Source organism: Poeciliopsis prolifica, unplaced genomic scaffold, assembly GCF_027474105.1.
Source record: "Poeciliopsis prolifica strain line A6 unplaced genomic scaffold, Auburn_PproV2 SCAFFOLD093, whole genome shotgun sequence".
NCBI lineage: Eukaryota > Metazoa > Chordata > Actinopteri > Cyprinodontiformes > Poeciliidae > Poeciliopsis > Poeciliopsis prolifica.
Window position 1 is genome coordinate 556,199 of NW_026562468.1, and position 17,866 is coordinate 574,064.

The 17,866-nt window shown below is 40.1% G+C and overlaps 1 protein-coding gene across 1 annotated transcript in view; it reads left to right on the forward strand.

Annotated features, from left to right (window-relative positions):
* The window catches only part of shq1 (SHQ1, H/ACA ribonucleoprotein assembly factor), a 59,650-nt gene that overhangs the window by 15,725 nt on the left and 26,059 nt on the right, over positions 1–17,866 (forward strand). Inside the window, exon 8 of the mRNA XM_055022935.1 lies at positions 17,603–17,760. Within this exon, the coding sequence (XP_054878910.1) occupies positions 17,603–17,760 (158 nt within the window). The remainder of the gene's footprint in view (positions 1–17,602; positions 17,761–17,866) is intronic.

Below are 17,866 nucleotides of genomic sequence, written 5' to 3' on the forward strand. Positions count from 1 at the left end.
TAAATTGGCCCAGTTAACTACTCTGATTATTTTTTAGCCTAGCTAGCTTTTTTCATACTGCATTGTTTTTCTAAAGAGGGAGAGGCAATGAGAAACAGGCGCCTTAGTCATTTATTTATTGTTGTCTTGGTTCGCAGGACAGGTCGCTGTTTGTCTGTTGTCAAACATGGTTACATTAAGGCATGTCAGTTTGTAAGATGTTTCTTATAGTTTATGTAGGTTACAATAATTTGTTTGATGTAACAGCGAACCTGAAATGGACTGAAAGTACATTAATCCAGAGAGCAGCGTGAAGACTGAGGGATTTTATCAGGACAGGTCCATAAAGATCAGATCTGGAGCTGTTTACTTATGTTTCACAGCTCATCTCCGCATTGTCTGTGTTTAGATGCTAAGTCAATGCCCCCATATGGTGAAGATATGTTTTTTTTTTCCTGAATGTGAATGAATCAGGGAGGTATTGTCTACTTCACTGTTAGATCATTTTTATCACTCGCTTTAACCTGTGGCTAGCCAGATGTCTCAGAAGTCCCAGTCACCAAACTGTTCCCAGCTTGAACAGCAGACTGAACCCCAGCCTGTCTCTGTGTTGCCAGTGTGATATAAAAAAAAATTGTAATGTACTGTACACTTTTTTTTCTTTCACTTTTTGTGTTTTTTTAAGTGTAATATCTCAACTTGAAGTGTTAGGTAATTATGACAGTTTATGTAAAGAAATTAAAAATAATTTCAACTGTTAGATTTTGTTCACACTTTTCTATTGCACAGTTGACATATTACAATGTAATAAATATTTTTTAAAGTAAAAATACGTAGCTAAAGTTTGACAACCATTATCAAAGTTTGTCTTTACAATAAAATGCCTAAAAATTTAAATGAAGTTATGTTTTTATTCGTGTTTTGAAATAGAAAATACATATTGAATTATGGAATTGTGTTAATTTGTTCATGAATACACACTGTAAAGGTGTGTGTTTGTGTGTTCATCAATAAAAATGATTTATCAGAATCAGCTGTATCCAATGTAATTGTGCCCCAAAACAATTAAGTTTGAAACATCCTTATTTTTTTTTTTTTTTTAATGTTATTTATTTTTTTTATTCCTATATATAAGTGTGTGAGAGATTGTGTCAGTAACATTCATTAATTTAAAATACTTTGCAGAACGTCACTTTACGAAGTTCGGTCCATTTATTTGTGTTAGCTTGCTGGCAAATTAGCCACCTTCACTATGGCAGACACTATAACGTATCGCAACAACGGGCCGACCCGCTCAAGCGATAACTTCCAGTTCAAACGCACTGCTGTCCACTCAGCGATCTCTCAGGTCTTCAAGTGAGACATATCCTTTCCGTTTTGTTAATGTTGTAGTGCTTCGTTAATGTTGCTGTGTATTTGTAATTGTGCTATGTCAGTTTTGGAAGTGGTTTGCACCTCAGGGCCACCAAAGTTGTGGCTAACTCCACTGATGTTTGGAGCGACACTCGTAGTGGAGAACCTTAAGGTTCTGGTTCTGATAGACCAAAGTAAACCCAGATATTTCATTGTGCTTTATAGAAATCTATTGCTGGCCCAAATAGTTAAAGCTTCTGTCAGCTGATTATTTTGCTGTACATGTAATTATATTCTGGCACTTTGTCTTTTAACATGTGCAACCTTTTGGACTTAGGTTCACATCTTTTTACATCAAAAGATGTAAATCAATAGCCACTCATAAGCTTTCTTATTATTTTTTAATCCAAATGAAAAATAAAATTCAAATCACAAGTTAATATGTGGTTCTGGTGTTTTACACTGTCAATGCAAAATAACAGCTTTGTCAGAAAGCTGATCACAGGTGCACCATTTCTCTCTTCTTTATTATCCATGTTCTGCTAATTCACGGTCATTCTGCTGCAAAAGTTACCGCATGTGTTCCTGTCGCTACTCCTCATTAAACTGCCCCTTATGCTCCACAGCTGAACGTTAACTCCTAAAAGCTAAGTGCTGTTTGCAGTTTTCAGCAGCGTGAATCACAATCTAATCAATGAATACAGTCAGCTGTCAATCAAATTGTTTCGTTGCTGTACCCTGATCAGTGCTGCTAATACTACCCCTGAAGTAGATACAAAAATCTGAGAACACCTGGACAGAACCCTGATCTTCTAGTGGGAAATTAATCTGGCGAGGGTGGAGCGAGACCAGAAGTTGTTAAACAAACAGCTTGTAAGAGTGAAAAACTGTGTGTCGAACAAGGAGTATCACAGGGCACTGTACTCTCACCATTCCTTTTCTCTCTTTACACTTCAGACTTCCAGCACAAGTCTGACTTTTGTCATCTCCAGAAATACTCAGATGACTCTGCAGTTGTTGGGTTTATCAGTGATGGACAAGAAGACAGAGAGCTGGTGGACTGCTTTGTGTCATGGTGTTGGAACCATCATCTTATCTTAACTGTGAACAAAAGAAAGTAGATGATTGTTGATTTCAAGAGAAGCAGGATTAGATTAAACGCTATTTCCACGTTTGCAAGGCATTGTATCATTTCAATCATAAACTTCCTAATTATGCTGAAATTTGTGCTGCTGATATGCATTCAACCTGTGTCAACTAACTGTTTCCAGTCACTTCTTGTTTTTTTTTTGTTTGTTTTTTTTCATTTGCATCTTGAGCCCAACTTCAGTGCATGTTCTCCATGTGGGCTTTTATGTCCACTTGGCTGTGCTCTCCCCTTTGTGGCTGCACTGACGAGAGACTCAGGTAACGTCTGCAGAGAATTGACGTAAAGCAGCAGGAATCTCTTTTGCAGCAGAGCCAAGTTCCCAGTGCAGCCAGAGAGATATTGTGTGTGTGTTTGTCTGTTTGCTTTAGGCAACACAGTATACACATCAGAGATTGAGAGCAGGGACTCTTCATCCTCACGCAGAGTAAGGAATTGCTTTCAGCTGTTTCCTACGGAGCTGGGAGAGGAATAAAGAGCAGGGCAAACTGGGAGCTCACTGCCGCCGCAGACATCCAGCGTGTCTTTCAGCACTAAGCAAAAGCGCTGAAAGGCTTCAATTCCATCTTAGGTTGCTAAAATGGTATTGAAGTCTGTTTGCATCGCCCCATTAGACTTGGTGCAGATCCCCATTAAGCAGAGATTTCTTTCAAAAGGAACTGGTTAATTAATTTTCAGAAGTCTTCAAAAACACTGTCACATGCAAAACCCCTATATTTTTCTCCAGGCTGAGCTATCAAACATATGGATATTGCACATTTTACTCAGTCTAATTCAATTTTCTTGCACTGCAGCCACAAACTCAGTCAACAGCTGCAGCAGACAGACTTACTGTAGGTTGCCGGTTTCGCGTTGTGTAAATTTGTCAGGTTTTTATTAATCTGACGTAACGAGGCGAAGAAAAAGGCACACCATTTTGACCCATAAACTGTTAATGTGTGAAAATAATTTTAACCTCTACTTGTTTTTCTAACCCCACTGCAAAAAGGCATCACAAAAACATTATGAAACATATGCGGCGATGTAAGAAATTTGAGTGCATTTTCCTCCTGTCTAACCTGTTGTCTGATGCTGTATGTTGGAGCAAAACCTTCCTAGATCTGAAGGATGTGTAGAATGTTTACACTTGGACATCCTCGCTTTACCTGTCTAAATACACTGGGGCTTTGTCAGCTGTGCTTGCGGCGCTTAGAATTGACTTTTCTGCTGAACTTCTTGATAAGGAGGTGGAGGATAATCTTCATAGTGAGTCGGTTTTGGTTCTCCACCTCTTGAAAGACTCATGGAGTCACATCATCCTTGAAAGCTAAATCAGTACATGCCAGCAGTATTAGCTTGATTATGAGTTTTGTTGAGGTAATTTTGTTGAGGTATCCAATGAAACCTTCAACCTTGTGGCTATTCCATTTACATGAACTGACCCATTTAGCATGCTTACGTGCACTTATCATGGGCATGAATAGAAATATTATATCTTGAGTCTTCCTCAAATTGATTTGACTTGCAAGTGTGAATTTACTGTCAATATTTTATCTAATTCAAAGAGATTAAAATTATACCTACTTGGTCAGGGTAATAAATCATTAATGGTATATAGTGCATGTGTAGTGGTTATAAAACTATTTCAAACAACGAAAAAGGAAAACAAGATCTAATGATCTGCGATCGATTATTCTGGTCTCTCAAGTTCAGCACTACAGGCAGATAAACGGTACAGATACGACAAAAGGTAGCCTAAGCTTAAAGAAGTTAAAAGAAATGTACTTTTATTACTGTTACTTTTCTTTGTTGCTTTTCCGCCTATGTTTGTTTGTGGTTCTTGAAAAGTCTAACCTTTTGAATCGAATGTTTTGAGAGTTTGTTGGTCGTTCGGGGCTCGATTGTTTTGTCTGTTGGAATGTAGGGGGACGTAACGGTTATGCTCCATTATAACACCGGACATGCAAAGAGTAACATTGTGTCCGTGTTTCATTACTCCTCTTTATAGGTAAAGTTCGAACTCATAAGAAATTGCTCTAACACGATAGTTGTTTAATGAACAGAGAATGTTGTGGTGATTGTTATAGCGATGTTTGTTTAATTAACAGAGAGCGCTGCGGTGATTTTGATAACTAGTTTAAGAGCTGCTATGCTATACTTAGCTTCCTGGTTAACGGCGTAGGCTACTGTGTGTGTTTGATTTGTTTTACTGTGTCGGCATAACTAGAATGTGTGTAATGTTCAATGTAACAGAGTAATGTCTGAAACTGTTTTGAAATTATAACACCGGACATGCAAAGAGTAACATTGTGTCTATGTTTTCATTACTCCCCTTTATAGAGGCGTAACATTTTGGAGGCACCTCTGGGATTGAGTGAGGCAAAGTTTGACTTCTGCTAGGACCAGACATCTCCAGCTCTCATTCAGTTCCCTTTTAACTTACTTACCCATGCCGACGACATCTGCTGGACAACTGTGTGGCAGTCTGAGTTTCTGCAACCGAGGGCAAAAGTAATCTGAGGTTAACCTAAGGTGCCAGGAGTGCTGCAACCAAGGTTTAGCAGAAAAATACTGCTACAACAGAACACTGATCAGCTACCATAACGAAGATGGGGTCAACCGAGGTAGAGGCATTACAGCCGGAGATAATAGGACTTTTGTGCACACTGCCAGCAGAAAGCCTAACAGAACTGTGTGATTTTCTCACCATTGCTGGGTCAAAATTTGAACATGTGACAGGAAAGAATAGAACATCGCTCATCTTAATGATTAGTAATCATCTACAGAGTGATGAGTTCCAAAAGTTAGAGGATTTGGGAATGTCAGAGATTCTCTGCTTGAAAGATAAGATAACTGAACTCCAAGTTCAGGCTGCAGCTATCCAAGTAAAGGAACTTAAAGTAACACGACACGAACAACAGAATGAATATGATGAGACACTGGGCAGTATATCAACAGAAACCAGACCCTCTCAGTCTCATGTACCCTTCCAATTAAAACATGCTCACGAGGAGGATGTACATAAAGTTCCAATGTCCAGCCTTGAAATTCCAGCTTCAGTCCTACATCAGACCCCTGCTGTATGGCACAAAGAATTCAAAATATCTGGACAAATTGGAGACCCAGGACAAAAGGATCGCCTCACATTTTCCAGTCTCGCACGACAAATTGAACATGGCCTTCTCAAAGGCTTTCCAGAGACTGAGATTGTTGATGCTGTCATAAGGGCCATTGTCCCAGGGATGCAATTACGGAGCTACCTAGAGGGAAAAAACAACCTTACACTCCCCACTCTGAGAAGAATACTGCGCTGCCATTATCAGGAAAAAAGTGCAACAGAATTATATAAACAACTGTCATCAGAAGCACAGAGCATTAAGGAGACCCCTCAGAGTTTTCTCATCCGCACTCTAGATCTACGACAGAAGATTCTGTTTGCATCTCAAGAGTCAGAGTCAGGCTTACGTTATGATCCAGTGCTATTGCAGAACATGTTTCTCCATGCAGTTATGACTGGTTTGTTGAATGATAACATAAAACGTGACCTTCAGCCATCTCTAGAACAAGCTGATGTTACTGATTAACTTTTATTCGAAAAATTAAATATTGCATGTGCCTATGAAAGTGAGAGGCAGGAGAAAAAAAAATGCATGCACCACAGCGATCTGTCACTGTTCACAGTCTGACCACACCACCACTGAGAAGAGGGACAAAATAAGTCAGTCGAGTCACAGCAAGAGCCAAACAGATATTCTCTCAGAACTGCAGGAGATGAAAGCAAACATGACTCTGCTTAAAGATCTGAAAGCTGAAGTGTCTTCTATTAAAGAGTCTATGCAGCAGTCCTCTTATCTGCAGAGGCAGCACCCAAACCCAGTATCAGGACCAGATTGCACACCAGCTCAATCAGCACCAGTTTACCACAACTCATCACAGACACACCAGCCTGCAGTGCATCATGGTTACCATCAAGCTACTCCAGTGCAATACAGCTACTTGCAACCCCATTCAACACATGACAATTATTTACCACCACCCCAAGGGCAACATCTCCCACCCAATCAGAGATATGGAAATCAACGCCCCCTCTCCACCACTTCACCACGGCCGAGGAGGAGGTGCTACGCCTGCCAACAGGAAAATCTGGAGGATTGCATTCACTGCTTCAGGTGTGGCAGCAGTGAACACTTCTCAGCTGGCTGCAGAATGAGGAGATCCGGCCAATTCAGAGGGAGTGCTTTAAACGAGCAAGGGTTACCCCAGCGGGGCAGGGAGTGACCATGTCATCAGCAGTGCCCCAACACTGTGCACACTGTGGTGCAAGCGGGTTAAAGGTGAGACTGAGACAATGTTCATCTTGTAAGAGTGTGTTATATTGCTCAGAGGGATGTCAATATGAACACTGGGTTGTACATAAAAATCAATGCTCAACAACTTCCTGTAGTACTGTCCGAGCCACACCACGAAAGGAAAAGCAAATTAAATTTGCTCCACTAGTTGGAAAAAAATATCTGGTTGACTGCTATATCCAAGGTCAGCAAATTAGAGCATTGTGGGACTCTGGCTCACACAAGTGACTGTAGTCAGTGAACAATGGAAAGCAGAAACACCTGCCACATGTGACTTTGAAAGACATTTCTGAGATAATTGAAAACAGTGATACTTTGAATCTCATTGCAGCCAATGGCCAAAACATGCCATACTTGGGATGGATAGAAGTCACATTCAAACTAGCTGCAGATGGAGTTCCAACAACAGAAGTTGTTGTCCCTTCATTAGTAATTAAAGGCAATAGTCTTGCTTGCCCTATTATTGGTTCAAATGTCATTGGCCTGATAGTGGATACTGAGCTGCAGCAAAGCAAAGACACCAATAAACAGCAGTTAATCAAAGCTGTCCAAGCAGCTTTTGCCAACTTTGAAATGGATGATGCTGAAGTGTTTGTGGCTAGAGTTGCTGCTGAACAGCAATTTTTGGAGTATGATGTTAAGACCACCAGAGGACAAGTACATGTCCCAAAACATACATCAGTAAAAGTAGAGTGCCGTGTTATGATGACCCCTCTACAGGAGACCACTCTGATTTTCGAACCTAGTGTCAACCCACAGTGGTCGGAAGGTCTAGAGTTCACTGACACTCTCATAAAACTAGAGAAAGGTACAAAATCATTCATGACTGTGGATGTGCAAAATCCAATGGACCATGACATAATACTCTCTGGAAAGACTGTTATTGGGACAGCACAGCCAGTCCAAGCAGTTTACCCGACGACAATCTTTGAACAGTCCTGCTCCATTTCCCCATTAACAGTAGCTAATGTGGAGATGAAGAAACATCAAACTTCTGATTGTGACTGGGATCCCCCAGTTGATTTGGATCATCTCAGTCCCCCTGAAAGAGATCTGGTTAAACAGATGTTAAGAGAGGAGTCAGGTTCCTTTTCCTGTTCGGATGAGGATATTGGATGCATCGAGAACCTGCGACTGTCCATCTCACTGAAAGACACAGAACCCGTGGCTAAAACTTACCTCTCAGTTCCAAAACCATTATATCAAGAGATGAAGAGCTATCTACATGATCTGATCACACAAGGTTGGGTGCGCAAATCAAATTCACCCTATTCTTCTCCAGTGGTGTGTGTTCGGAAAAAAGATGGGAGCTTACGCCTTTGTATCGATTACCGTGAGTTGAACCATAAGACTGTACCAGACCGCCAGCCCATTCCCAGGGTACAGGACATTATGGATGGCCTGGGAGGCAACTCATGGTTTTCGCTGTTAGATCAAGGTAAAGCTTACCATCAGGGTTTTATGGCGGAACACAGTCAGCCCCTCACTGCTTTTGTGATCCCTTGGGGTTTATATGAATGGATTCGAATACCATTTGGTTTAATGAACGCACCAGCTGCTTTCCAGCGGTGCATGGAAGAATGTCTCGAGGGACTCAGGGATGATATTTGCATTCCATACCTTGATGACATCCTTGTTTTCAGTAAGTCATTCAAAAGCCATGTTGAACATGTCAGAACTGTGCTTAGACGGTTGAGAATGTATGGCATCAAATTGAAGCCAGCCAAATGTGAAATATTTCGGCATGAGGTTCGCTATCTTGGGCGCATTGTTTCATCAGAGGGCAGTAAAATTGACCCTGCTGATACCATTGCTGTCAGGGCCCTGAAAGACAAACGGCCAGCTACTGTGGGAGAACTAAGAGCCATTATGGGCCTCCTGAGTTATTACCGTCAGTATATTCGAGATTTTTCTCAAATAGCTGCCCCTCTCTATGATCTCATGAGAGCTCCCACAGATTCAAATCAAAATGACAAACATGTTACAAGGCAGAGACAGAATAAAAGAAAAACTGGGATCCCCTCCAACCTTCCCATTGTTTGGACAGAAAAACATCAGCACTTGCTTGAGGAACTGTTAGACCACCTGGTGGAACCACCAATCCTCGCCTTTCCTGATTTTAGTAAACCCTTTGTACTACACACAGATGCTTCCAATCTGGGTCTGGGGGCAGTTTTGTACCAGGAACAGGAAGGAAAAATGCGTGTAATAGCATATGCCTCACGGACACTCACCAAATCTGAAAAAAACTACCATTTCCACTCTGAAAAATTGGAATTTCTTGCCTTAAAATGGGCCGTCTGTGAAAAATTCAGAGACTATTTGATTGGCTCGTCATGCACTGTATATACAGACAATAATCCACTCACTTACGTCTTGTCTACAGCAAAGCTGAATGCAACCGGGTGTCGGTGGGTGGCTGAATTAGCGGATTTTCACCTTACCATTCGATACCGACCAGGGAAAGAAAACATTGATGCAGACTTTCTGTCAAGGCTGCCAGTGGATATTAAAATCATGATGGAACACTGTACTGAGGAAATGTCATCCCGTTCAGTTCAAGCAGTTGTACAGTCAGTTGAGAACGTAAGTTCCCATGCAGTGTGGTCCATGGCACTTTCTGCTCAATGCAAAGAAATCGGCACTTCACACCAAACACCTCTTTCATTGGAAGAGATTTGTCAAGCTCAAAGGGAAGATAAAAATATTGGCCCAGTGATTGAATATCGTCAGTTAAATAAAAAACCTGACAGAAACCAGCTAAGATCACTCAGCACAGAGAGTAAAAGACTACTACACGAATGGGAAAAACTGACCTTGGATGATGACAACATCCTGCGTCGAAAAACAGCCAACCGAACACAACTTGTTTTGCCTGAAAAGTACAAAGCAACCGTTATGAAGGAACTACATGATGGCATGGGACATCAAGGGGTTGATCGAACCACTTCATTGGTGAGAGAACGCTTCTTCTGGCCATACATGCAACAGGACATTCATCACTATGTGGCTCAGAGCTGCACATGTATAAAACAGAGAAAACCAAGCCGAGAGACTAGAGCACCTCTTACTAATATTGTTACAACCCAGCCTTTTGAGTTGGTGTCTCTCGATTTCTTGCATGTTGACAAGTCAGCTGGTGGATATGATTACATATTGGTCATAATTGATCATTTCTCCAGATTCGCCCAGGCTTATGCCACAACATCTAAGTCAGCAAAAACTGTGGCTGATAAACTTTTTAATGATTATGCATTAAAATTTGGATTTCCCCTACGTATTCATCACGACCAAGGTGGTGAATTCGAAACCCAGCTCATGTCACAACTAAAAAGAACCTCTGGAGTTTTGGGCTCGCGAACAACACCATATCATCCTGAAGGCAACGGTCAAGTTGAAAGGTTTAACCCTACGCTCATACAAATGCTGAGGACCCTTACAGAGAAAGAGAAGTCCAACTGGAAAGACTCACTGAACAGATTGGTTTTTGCATACAATTGCACAAAATGTGAAGTCACTGGCTTTTCCCCCTTCTTTCTTCTGTTTGGAAGGACTCCAAGACTGCCAATTGATGTACTCTTCCGCTTGACACCAGAAACAGGTACACCTGATCACAGGGAGTACATGAGAAAATGGCGAGAAGGAATGCAACAAGCTTATGAGATAACGAGGAACAATGCAAGAACATCAGCTGAAAGAAACAAGACACCACGATTGCAAAGTAAAGAGCTCAGAGTTGGAACCCGGAGACCGTGTCCTGGTTAGGAATTTGACCCCAAGAGGTGGGACTCCGCAACCATTGGGAGGACATCATCCACAAGGTTGATGTCCACCCTAACCCTAACCCTAAACAAGGATGCTCCTGTATATGAGGTGGTACCTGAACAAGGAAAGGGGAGAGATAGTAGGATACTACACCGCAACCTCTTACTTCCCTGTGACCACCTACCTCTGGAAGTTCCCCTAAAAGTTGCCAGATCACGGAGAAAAGGTTCAAAACAGACATGTGACAGTGAACTTGACAGTCAACAAAAAGACATCAGTGATGAGGATTCAGAGGATGAATGGTTTTACTACCCATGCCCTGAACCACACAACCGAACAGGTCCCACTACTGAGGAGCACAACAATGTGTCGGCAGGCCCTGAGCCCACAGCAGTAAGGGCAGGCACGAGGCCAGAAGAGGTACAAGAGACGGTGTTAAACCTGGAGGAAGCTCAAGCGATGCCTGACCTGCTAGTGGAGCAAGATGGAGCACCTGAACACCTGGAAAATGGTGGAGCCAGCCCTATTACCATCCATGTCACCTCCTGCATGCGGGAACCACAGTGGAGATGAGCAAGTACAAGATAGGCCTCAGAGAGAACGGCGACCACCACAGCGATTCACCTATGATGAATTTGGTCATCCTTCTTGTTATAGTTTGGGACTTCCACCAAGGTCCACATATTGCCTTGATCCAGTGCACTATTATGGACCCTTTCAAGCAAGGCCTATATGGCCAGGGCCAGTTCAGATGTCCACCTATGATCCTATGTTTGTGTATTGCTGATCCACCTTTTTAGATTTGATATTGGCACTTAAAGACTTTGATTAGGTCATGTGCCTGTGTATGGACCGAGTGATCTCGCTATGGTTTTATGGATTATGGTTGTCATCTTACTCCTTTCCTTATTGAATGTCGAGGACGACATTTCTGTTGAAGGAGAGTGTGTAGTGGTTATAAAACTATTTCAAACAACGAAAAAGGAAAACAAGATCTAATGATCTGCGATCGATTATTCTGGTCTCTCAAGTTCAGCACTACAGGCAGATAAACGGTACAGATACGACAAAAGGTAGCCTAAGCTTAAAGAAGTTAAAAGAAATGTACTTTTTATTACTGTTACTTTTCTTTGTTGCTTTTCCGCCTATGTTTGTTTGTGGTTCTTGAAAAGTCTAACCTTTTGAATCGAATGTTTTGAGAGTTTGTTGGTCGTTCGGGGCTCGATTGTTTTGTCTGTTGGAATGTAGGGGGACGTAACGGTTATGCTCCATTATAACACCGGACATGCAAAGAGTAACATTGTGTCCGTGTTTTCATTACTCCTCTTTATAGGTAAAGTTCGAACTCATAAGAAATTGCTCTAACACGATAGTTGTTTAATGAACAGAGAATGTTGTGGTGATTGTTATAGCGATGTTTGTTTAATTAACAGAGAGCGCTGCGGTGATTTTGATAACTAGTTTAAGAGCTGCTATGCTATACTTAGCTTCCTGGTTAACGGCGTAGGCTACTGTGTGTGTTCGATTTGTTTTACTGTGCCGGCATAACTAGAATGTGTGTAATGTTCAATGTAACAGAGTAATGTCTGAAACTGTTTTGAAATTATAACACCGGATATGCAAAGAGTAACATTGTGTCTGTGTTTTCATTACTCCCCTTTATAGAGGCGTAACACATAAATACAAAGAGAAAATACATCCATTAGAATTTTCAATAACTTCACTCTGATCGAGAACTGCACAGTATTCTGGTGAGATGTAGGCTTTAACTGCTCAACGTCCTACAGCCAGGCCAGCATCCACTAACTCACTCACTCTTTGGTGACCTACCAACAACCTATTGAGTAAATGGCACAGCAGCACTATCTGGTTTTGTCATTGTGCCCCATGACTACTTAAAAATAAAAATTGACAGCATGGAGTGAAAACTGTGGATAAAACTAGAAGGGTCGTGTCACCATTTTGGCAGTTTTTCAGTTACTTGAACCAAAACGCTAATCAATATGCATTGATATTGGCTGTTATTGAATGCTTATATCATGATACATTTTTCAGCCATCTCATACAGGCATAATGCCTACAGACTTAATAATATTCTTAAGGTGTCAAACCAGATATAACGGAAGAAATGGTCCAGACGTTACGTTCATGTGTGAGTACACTCAAACAAACTCTGGTACAGTTCACCTCTGGTGTGAATATAGTCCAGCTTCCATCTAGACCGGGGTGGCCAACTAGACAAAGACCAAGAGCCACATTTTTTACCAAGTTACCGCAACGAGCCACATCATATGCATGGGCACACATGAACATCAACCCATCCCTTCCTCATACTCATACTTTTGCTCAGCCAGATTTATTGTAAATTTCACACTATTTTAACACTACAAAGACCACAGGCCAGACATTTTCAACAATGAACTGTGTGCACTTTCTCATGCAAACAAACACTGTTTAACCAAATAAACAAACAAAAATAGAACACTTTACAATTCATTTTTCCTTTTATTATGTGCATTACATGTGCTATTTTATGGAGTGAGCTGAAGTGGCGCTGAAGGTTTGAAGTCTTAAAATGCGACAAGGACACCTGACATATGAAACAGAATGGCTTTCCACTACGTTCAACAAAAAAATATAAATTCTCCCACTCTGTCAAACGTCTTGTGTTCATCTTCATATTTTCGTTTTCCTGTGTATTTTGTCCCTGCCATTTTGAGCGCGAAAGGTTTACTCATGATTTTACTCTTACTGAAAAACTGCGCACATGCTCATTTGACAAAGATACCGTGTTGAACTCAAGCAAAGCAAAACTTGGATATTATAGCGACCCTACTGTATGTGCTAAAAGTTACTGGATGTTACGCTGTTTAGAGATTTAAATTAGAGTGTATGATTTCCTATTGTCCGCGAATGCATCAGGATGGATGAGAGAGCGAGGGGAAGGGGGAGTGAGAGTGAGGGGTGAGCGGAGGTTTGCGTGAGAGCAGAACGACTGAAAAGAGTAAAGCTGCAAGTGAAACAAAGACTGTTTTTTGTTTTTGTTGTTTTGGCATGGTTACGGACAACAGGAATAGCGTGCTGCTGTTGTCAATAAATGACAGTTCATTTGACTACTTCTCGTCATTATTGCACGTCTGGCAGAATGCGACTTTATGAACATAAGAGCCGCATGGAACCGGTCAAGGAGCCGCATGCTGGCCATCCCTGATCTAGACCAACTAAAGTAACTGCATATCTTTCTGAACTTTACAAGTTACCATTGCTTGGCATTGTGATTAAAATGAGGCATTCAGTATTGCTAACGCTTTTACTACGTGTACTGATTAGACAGAAATTGTACTTGATTCGATGCCTTCTGCTTAGTAATGTTGCTGGTAGCATGTTGTGGGTTAAGACATGCAGAATGTCTCATCTCATTCAGCATTTGCCAATGTTGTTCAAAAATTTAAAATATCACATTAAGTTTTATGACCTGGTCTTGACATTCCAAATGGAGCCGCAGTTGTAGTAGCAGTACACATGTGGCAAGCAGGACTTCTGAAGTTTGTCATTTCTGCCCACTGGGAGTAATGATCGACACCCACGTGGCTTTACTTACAAATTGTAGTAAAGCACATTACAAATTGTAATGCACAACTACTACAAATTGTAGTTGTGTATTATACATTTTTTACATGTAAAATGTAAAAAAGAAAACACAATGTAATAGAAACCGCACCAAATGGAAAAAAAGACTCCTCTTTTGGTCTGGACCAAACAAATCGATCAGAGGACTTTCTTGGTGTGAATACACACTCAAATGAGGCCTGAACAATATCAGAAAATTGTCACTATTGTTAAATAGTGATAAAATAGCATTTCCATAAATATAAATTGTCACTATTAACAAATACTGTGATCACCACATCAGTTGGGATGAATCCAGATTTTCCTCACCCGTCTCTCTTGTGTGCTCCCACAACTCTTTGAACAACAAGGTTCTGTAGCAATGACCTTTTGTAGCTTCCCCTCCTTGTGGAGAGTCTCAATGACTGTTTTCTTAACATCTGTTCAATTAACAGTGTTCTCCAGGATTGTATCCGATTGACTCAAATTTTGTGTTGCCCTGCGACAGACCAGCGACCTGCCAGGGTGTACCCCGCCTCTCACCTGGAATGTTAGCTGGAGATTGGCACCTTTCTCCCCACGAGGGAGAAAGGTGTTAGAAAATCGATGGATCCATAACTCAAATATTGACTGCATTTTCATTGACTTCAAAATTACACAAATTTGAATTACAAAAGTTAATTTCCTTAATGGAAACATGGCAATTGTGAAAGACTTGAGGTGGTTTATCGACTGCATTAAAATTAATTTGTTTTGCAAAACTGCAATAAAAACACTTTTTTTCACATCACAAGACCTGATCAGCAATCAGATGTTACTACTGGCAGAAAAGACGAAGAAATGAGAGGAGGATGATGGCATGCAATGTTTTTTTAATGACATTTCATGAACAAACTGTTTCACTTTTTCTTAATGAAAACAATGCAATTGTGATTTATTTAATTTTTTTTACATTATCGAAATATCAGCAAAGTTTTGTGCACATTTGTTTTGGAAACAGCTTGAGAGACCAATTAGAAGCTCAGAAACAGTTGAAAATATTTCAAGTTAACTACTATGAGTTTCCATCACAATATTTTTATTTTCTGAGACATTCATTCCTGGGTTTTTATCTGTAAGCAATCATCATCAAAATGACCAGAAATAGACTTTAAGTAGTTCGCTCTACTGTATGACTATATAATATAACTTTCAGTTTCAGTGACAAAAATACACATTTGACATTTGTTGATATACATTTTTTCTCAACTGAAAACCAAAGTGTGGTAAGTAATCTTTTACTTTTCATTTTAATTATATTGTGTTTGGCACCTACTGGTACACTGAATGTGTTTCAAGCACAGAAATAGTGCAATGCTGCAGGTCGCCTGAGAAAGAGCAGTTTAGCCCCAATGATCTCTGCACCGCTTTCTGTAAAGAAAACTTAATTTTGTTTAATCAAACTTGAACATAAAGTTAGCAAAATGGTATGCATCTCGTATTTATTCAACTCAATATAGACATTGACTTAATACACTAGATCTGCTTTGATTAAGCTGTTTGTTCCTACAGCAATACATCAGGTCCTATTACCTTGATACATGCTGGTCACAGGTAACACTTTATTTGAAGGGGTGTGCATAAGACTGACATGACATAACACCTGTTATGAACATGAAGAATACTTAATAAATATTTGTGACTGATGTCAAAGTGTCACTTTTAATGCAAAATTGCTTTAAAAGTTGCATTAAAAGTATATTAAAAGAGCCAACTTTGCATTAAAGTGTCACAATTTACCAAATGACACATTGTGATAACGGTCATTAACATTCATAAAGACTTCATGTTCATGATAGGTGTTGTCATATTTATGACAGTGTCATATCAGTCTTATGAACACTCTTTCAAATAAAGTGTTACCGACCTGGTAACAACTACAAACTTCTGTGTATTTCATTAGAATTATATGTGAAAGGCGAACATAGAGTTGCTGATTATTAAGTGGAAGGAAAACAATATCCTAAAAACATTAAAGAACAAACCACTTAATGAAACCAAGGCAGCAGGTTTGATATTGACTGAAATGTCAGGTTCTCAACATGTGAACCCCAGAGTGGCCATTACTTGGAACACCTTTTATGAATGCTGTCTTAAATTTTACTTTCCAACACAAAACCCACTTTTAATTTGTTCAGTTAAGAATTAAAAGCAATGCATGACGCATTAGTTTTAGATGGACTCTTGCAAACATGTCTTGTAAAATAAACATGATCCCACCACGTCTTACTATTGTTGGGAGAAGTGGCCACATTGAAACCCAAAGTCAGTCTTGTAAGTCATAACTGTGAGAAGTTGGACTTTGCCTCACTTCTTGAGGGGTAGTCTGACTTTTGGGGGCATTTTTACAATTATCCCAGTTCTGACTACATATGGAGGCTATTGAAAGCCATTGTTGAAGGAAAGGGACAATAAGGATGTTGGGAACACAGAACACAGAAACATATGAACTCTGCTCAGAGATCAAAATTGGAACTTTTGGGCCAATATTATTGGTGGTAAACTACCTGCACGCATCACCCTGACCACACCATCACCATAGTGAAACATACTGGTGGGTGTGTCATGTTGTGGGGATGCATCATATTTTTTCAGAAGAAGATAAACCAGCTTATTTATGGGAAGATAAGCAGAGATAAATTGAGGTCAAACCTCGAAGAAAGTATGTCTTTGCTTCTTACCACCTTTAAATCCACAAAATAAAATATGAATATTTTTCTAATAAAACCCTGGTTCTTTGAGACTTATGTTAAGTTATATTTCCCAGATATTTGTTATTTTTACCTTCTTGTACTCAGTCATTCAGGACATGGCAAGTCCAATAAAGGTTTCAAAATAAAAAAAACTTAGGTTATCATTAAATAATACATAATAATAATGCATTGTATTGAGAGCTACTACAATAAATCAATATTTATGAGGAATTTTATAAAGTGGAGTGACTCATTAAAACTTTTATTCAGTCTTGAATTTGTTAAAGGTATAGCAGATTACATCAGTGACATTGAACCAAACTGAACCATGTCCTAAACATTTTACTTCTATAGGTCTCAATAATTTATTTGAGAACAATTTTTGTTCCTGCAGCTTGAACACATTTTTAAACCGCATTTTACGTTACATTTCACTGTGACTTGGCTGACCTCCCAAAATTGCTCTTAAGAAATTTTTTTGTTTTGATTTGTTGCATAAAAACTCTGAAGTACATAAAAAATTAAGCTTATAAGGACTTTGAGAAAGTCCAAGGTTGTGAATACACTGAAACACACATTATTTTTTGGTTTGGAACAGTAAAGCAGAGGTAAAACTTATTTTCATACCTAGTAATGTGTGCACAACATTTAGAGTCAGTTTTATGTTTATATCCCTTTTTTTTCTGAAGCCGTCTCTTTTAGTGATGAAGAGAAAGAGCAGCTGAGAAAATTCACAAACCGCTCCTTCCTGCTGGACAAGACATCTCGTTGCCAAGCATGGCTCAGCCTTCTTGACATCCTGCTGGCGTACTCCTATGAAGTGCGTTGTACAGAGGGGGAACACAATGTAAGTGTGAAGGCAACTCCTGATGAGCAGCATCCATCCATTGATTATCTTACATGTTATCCTTAGTGGGGTGGCGAGGGATGCTGGTGCCTATATCAAGAGATCA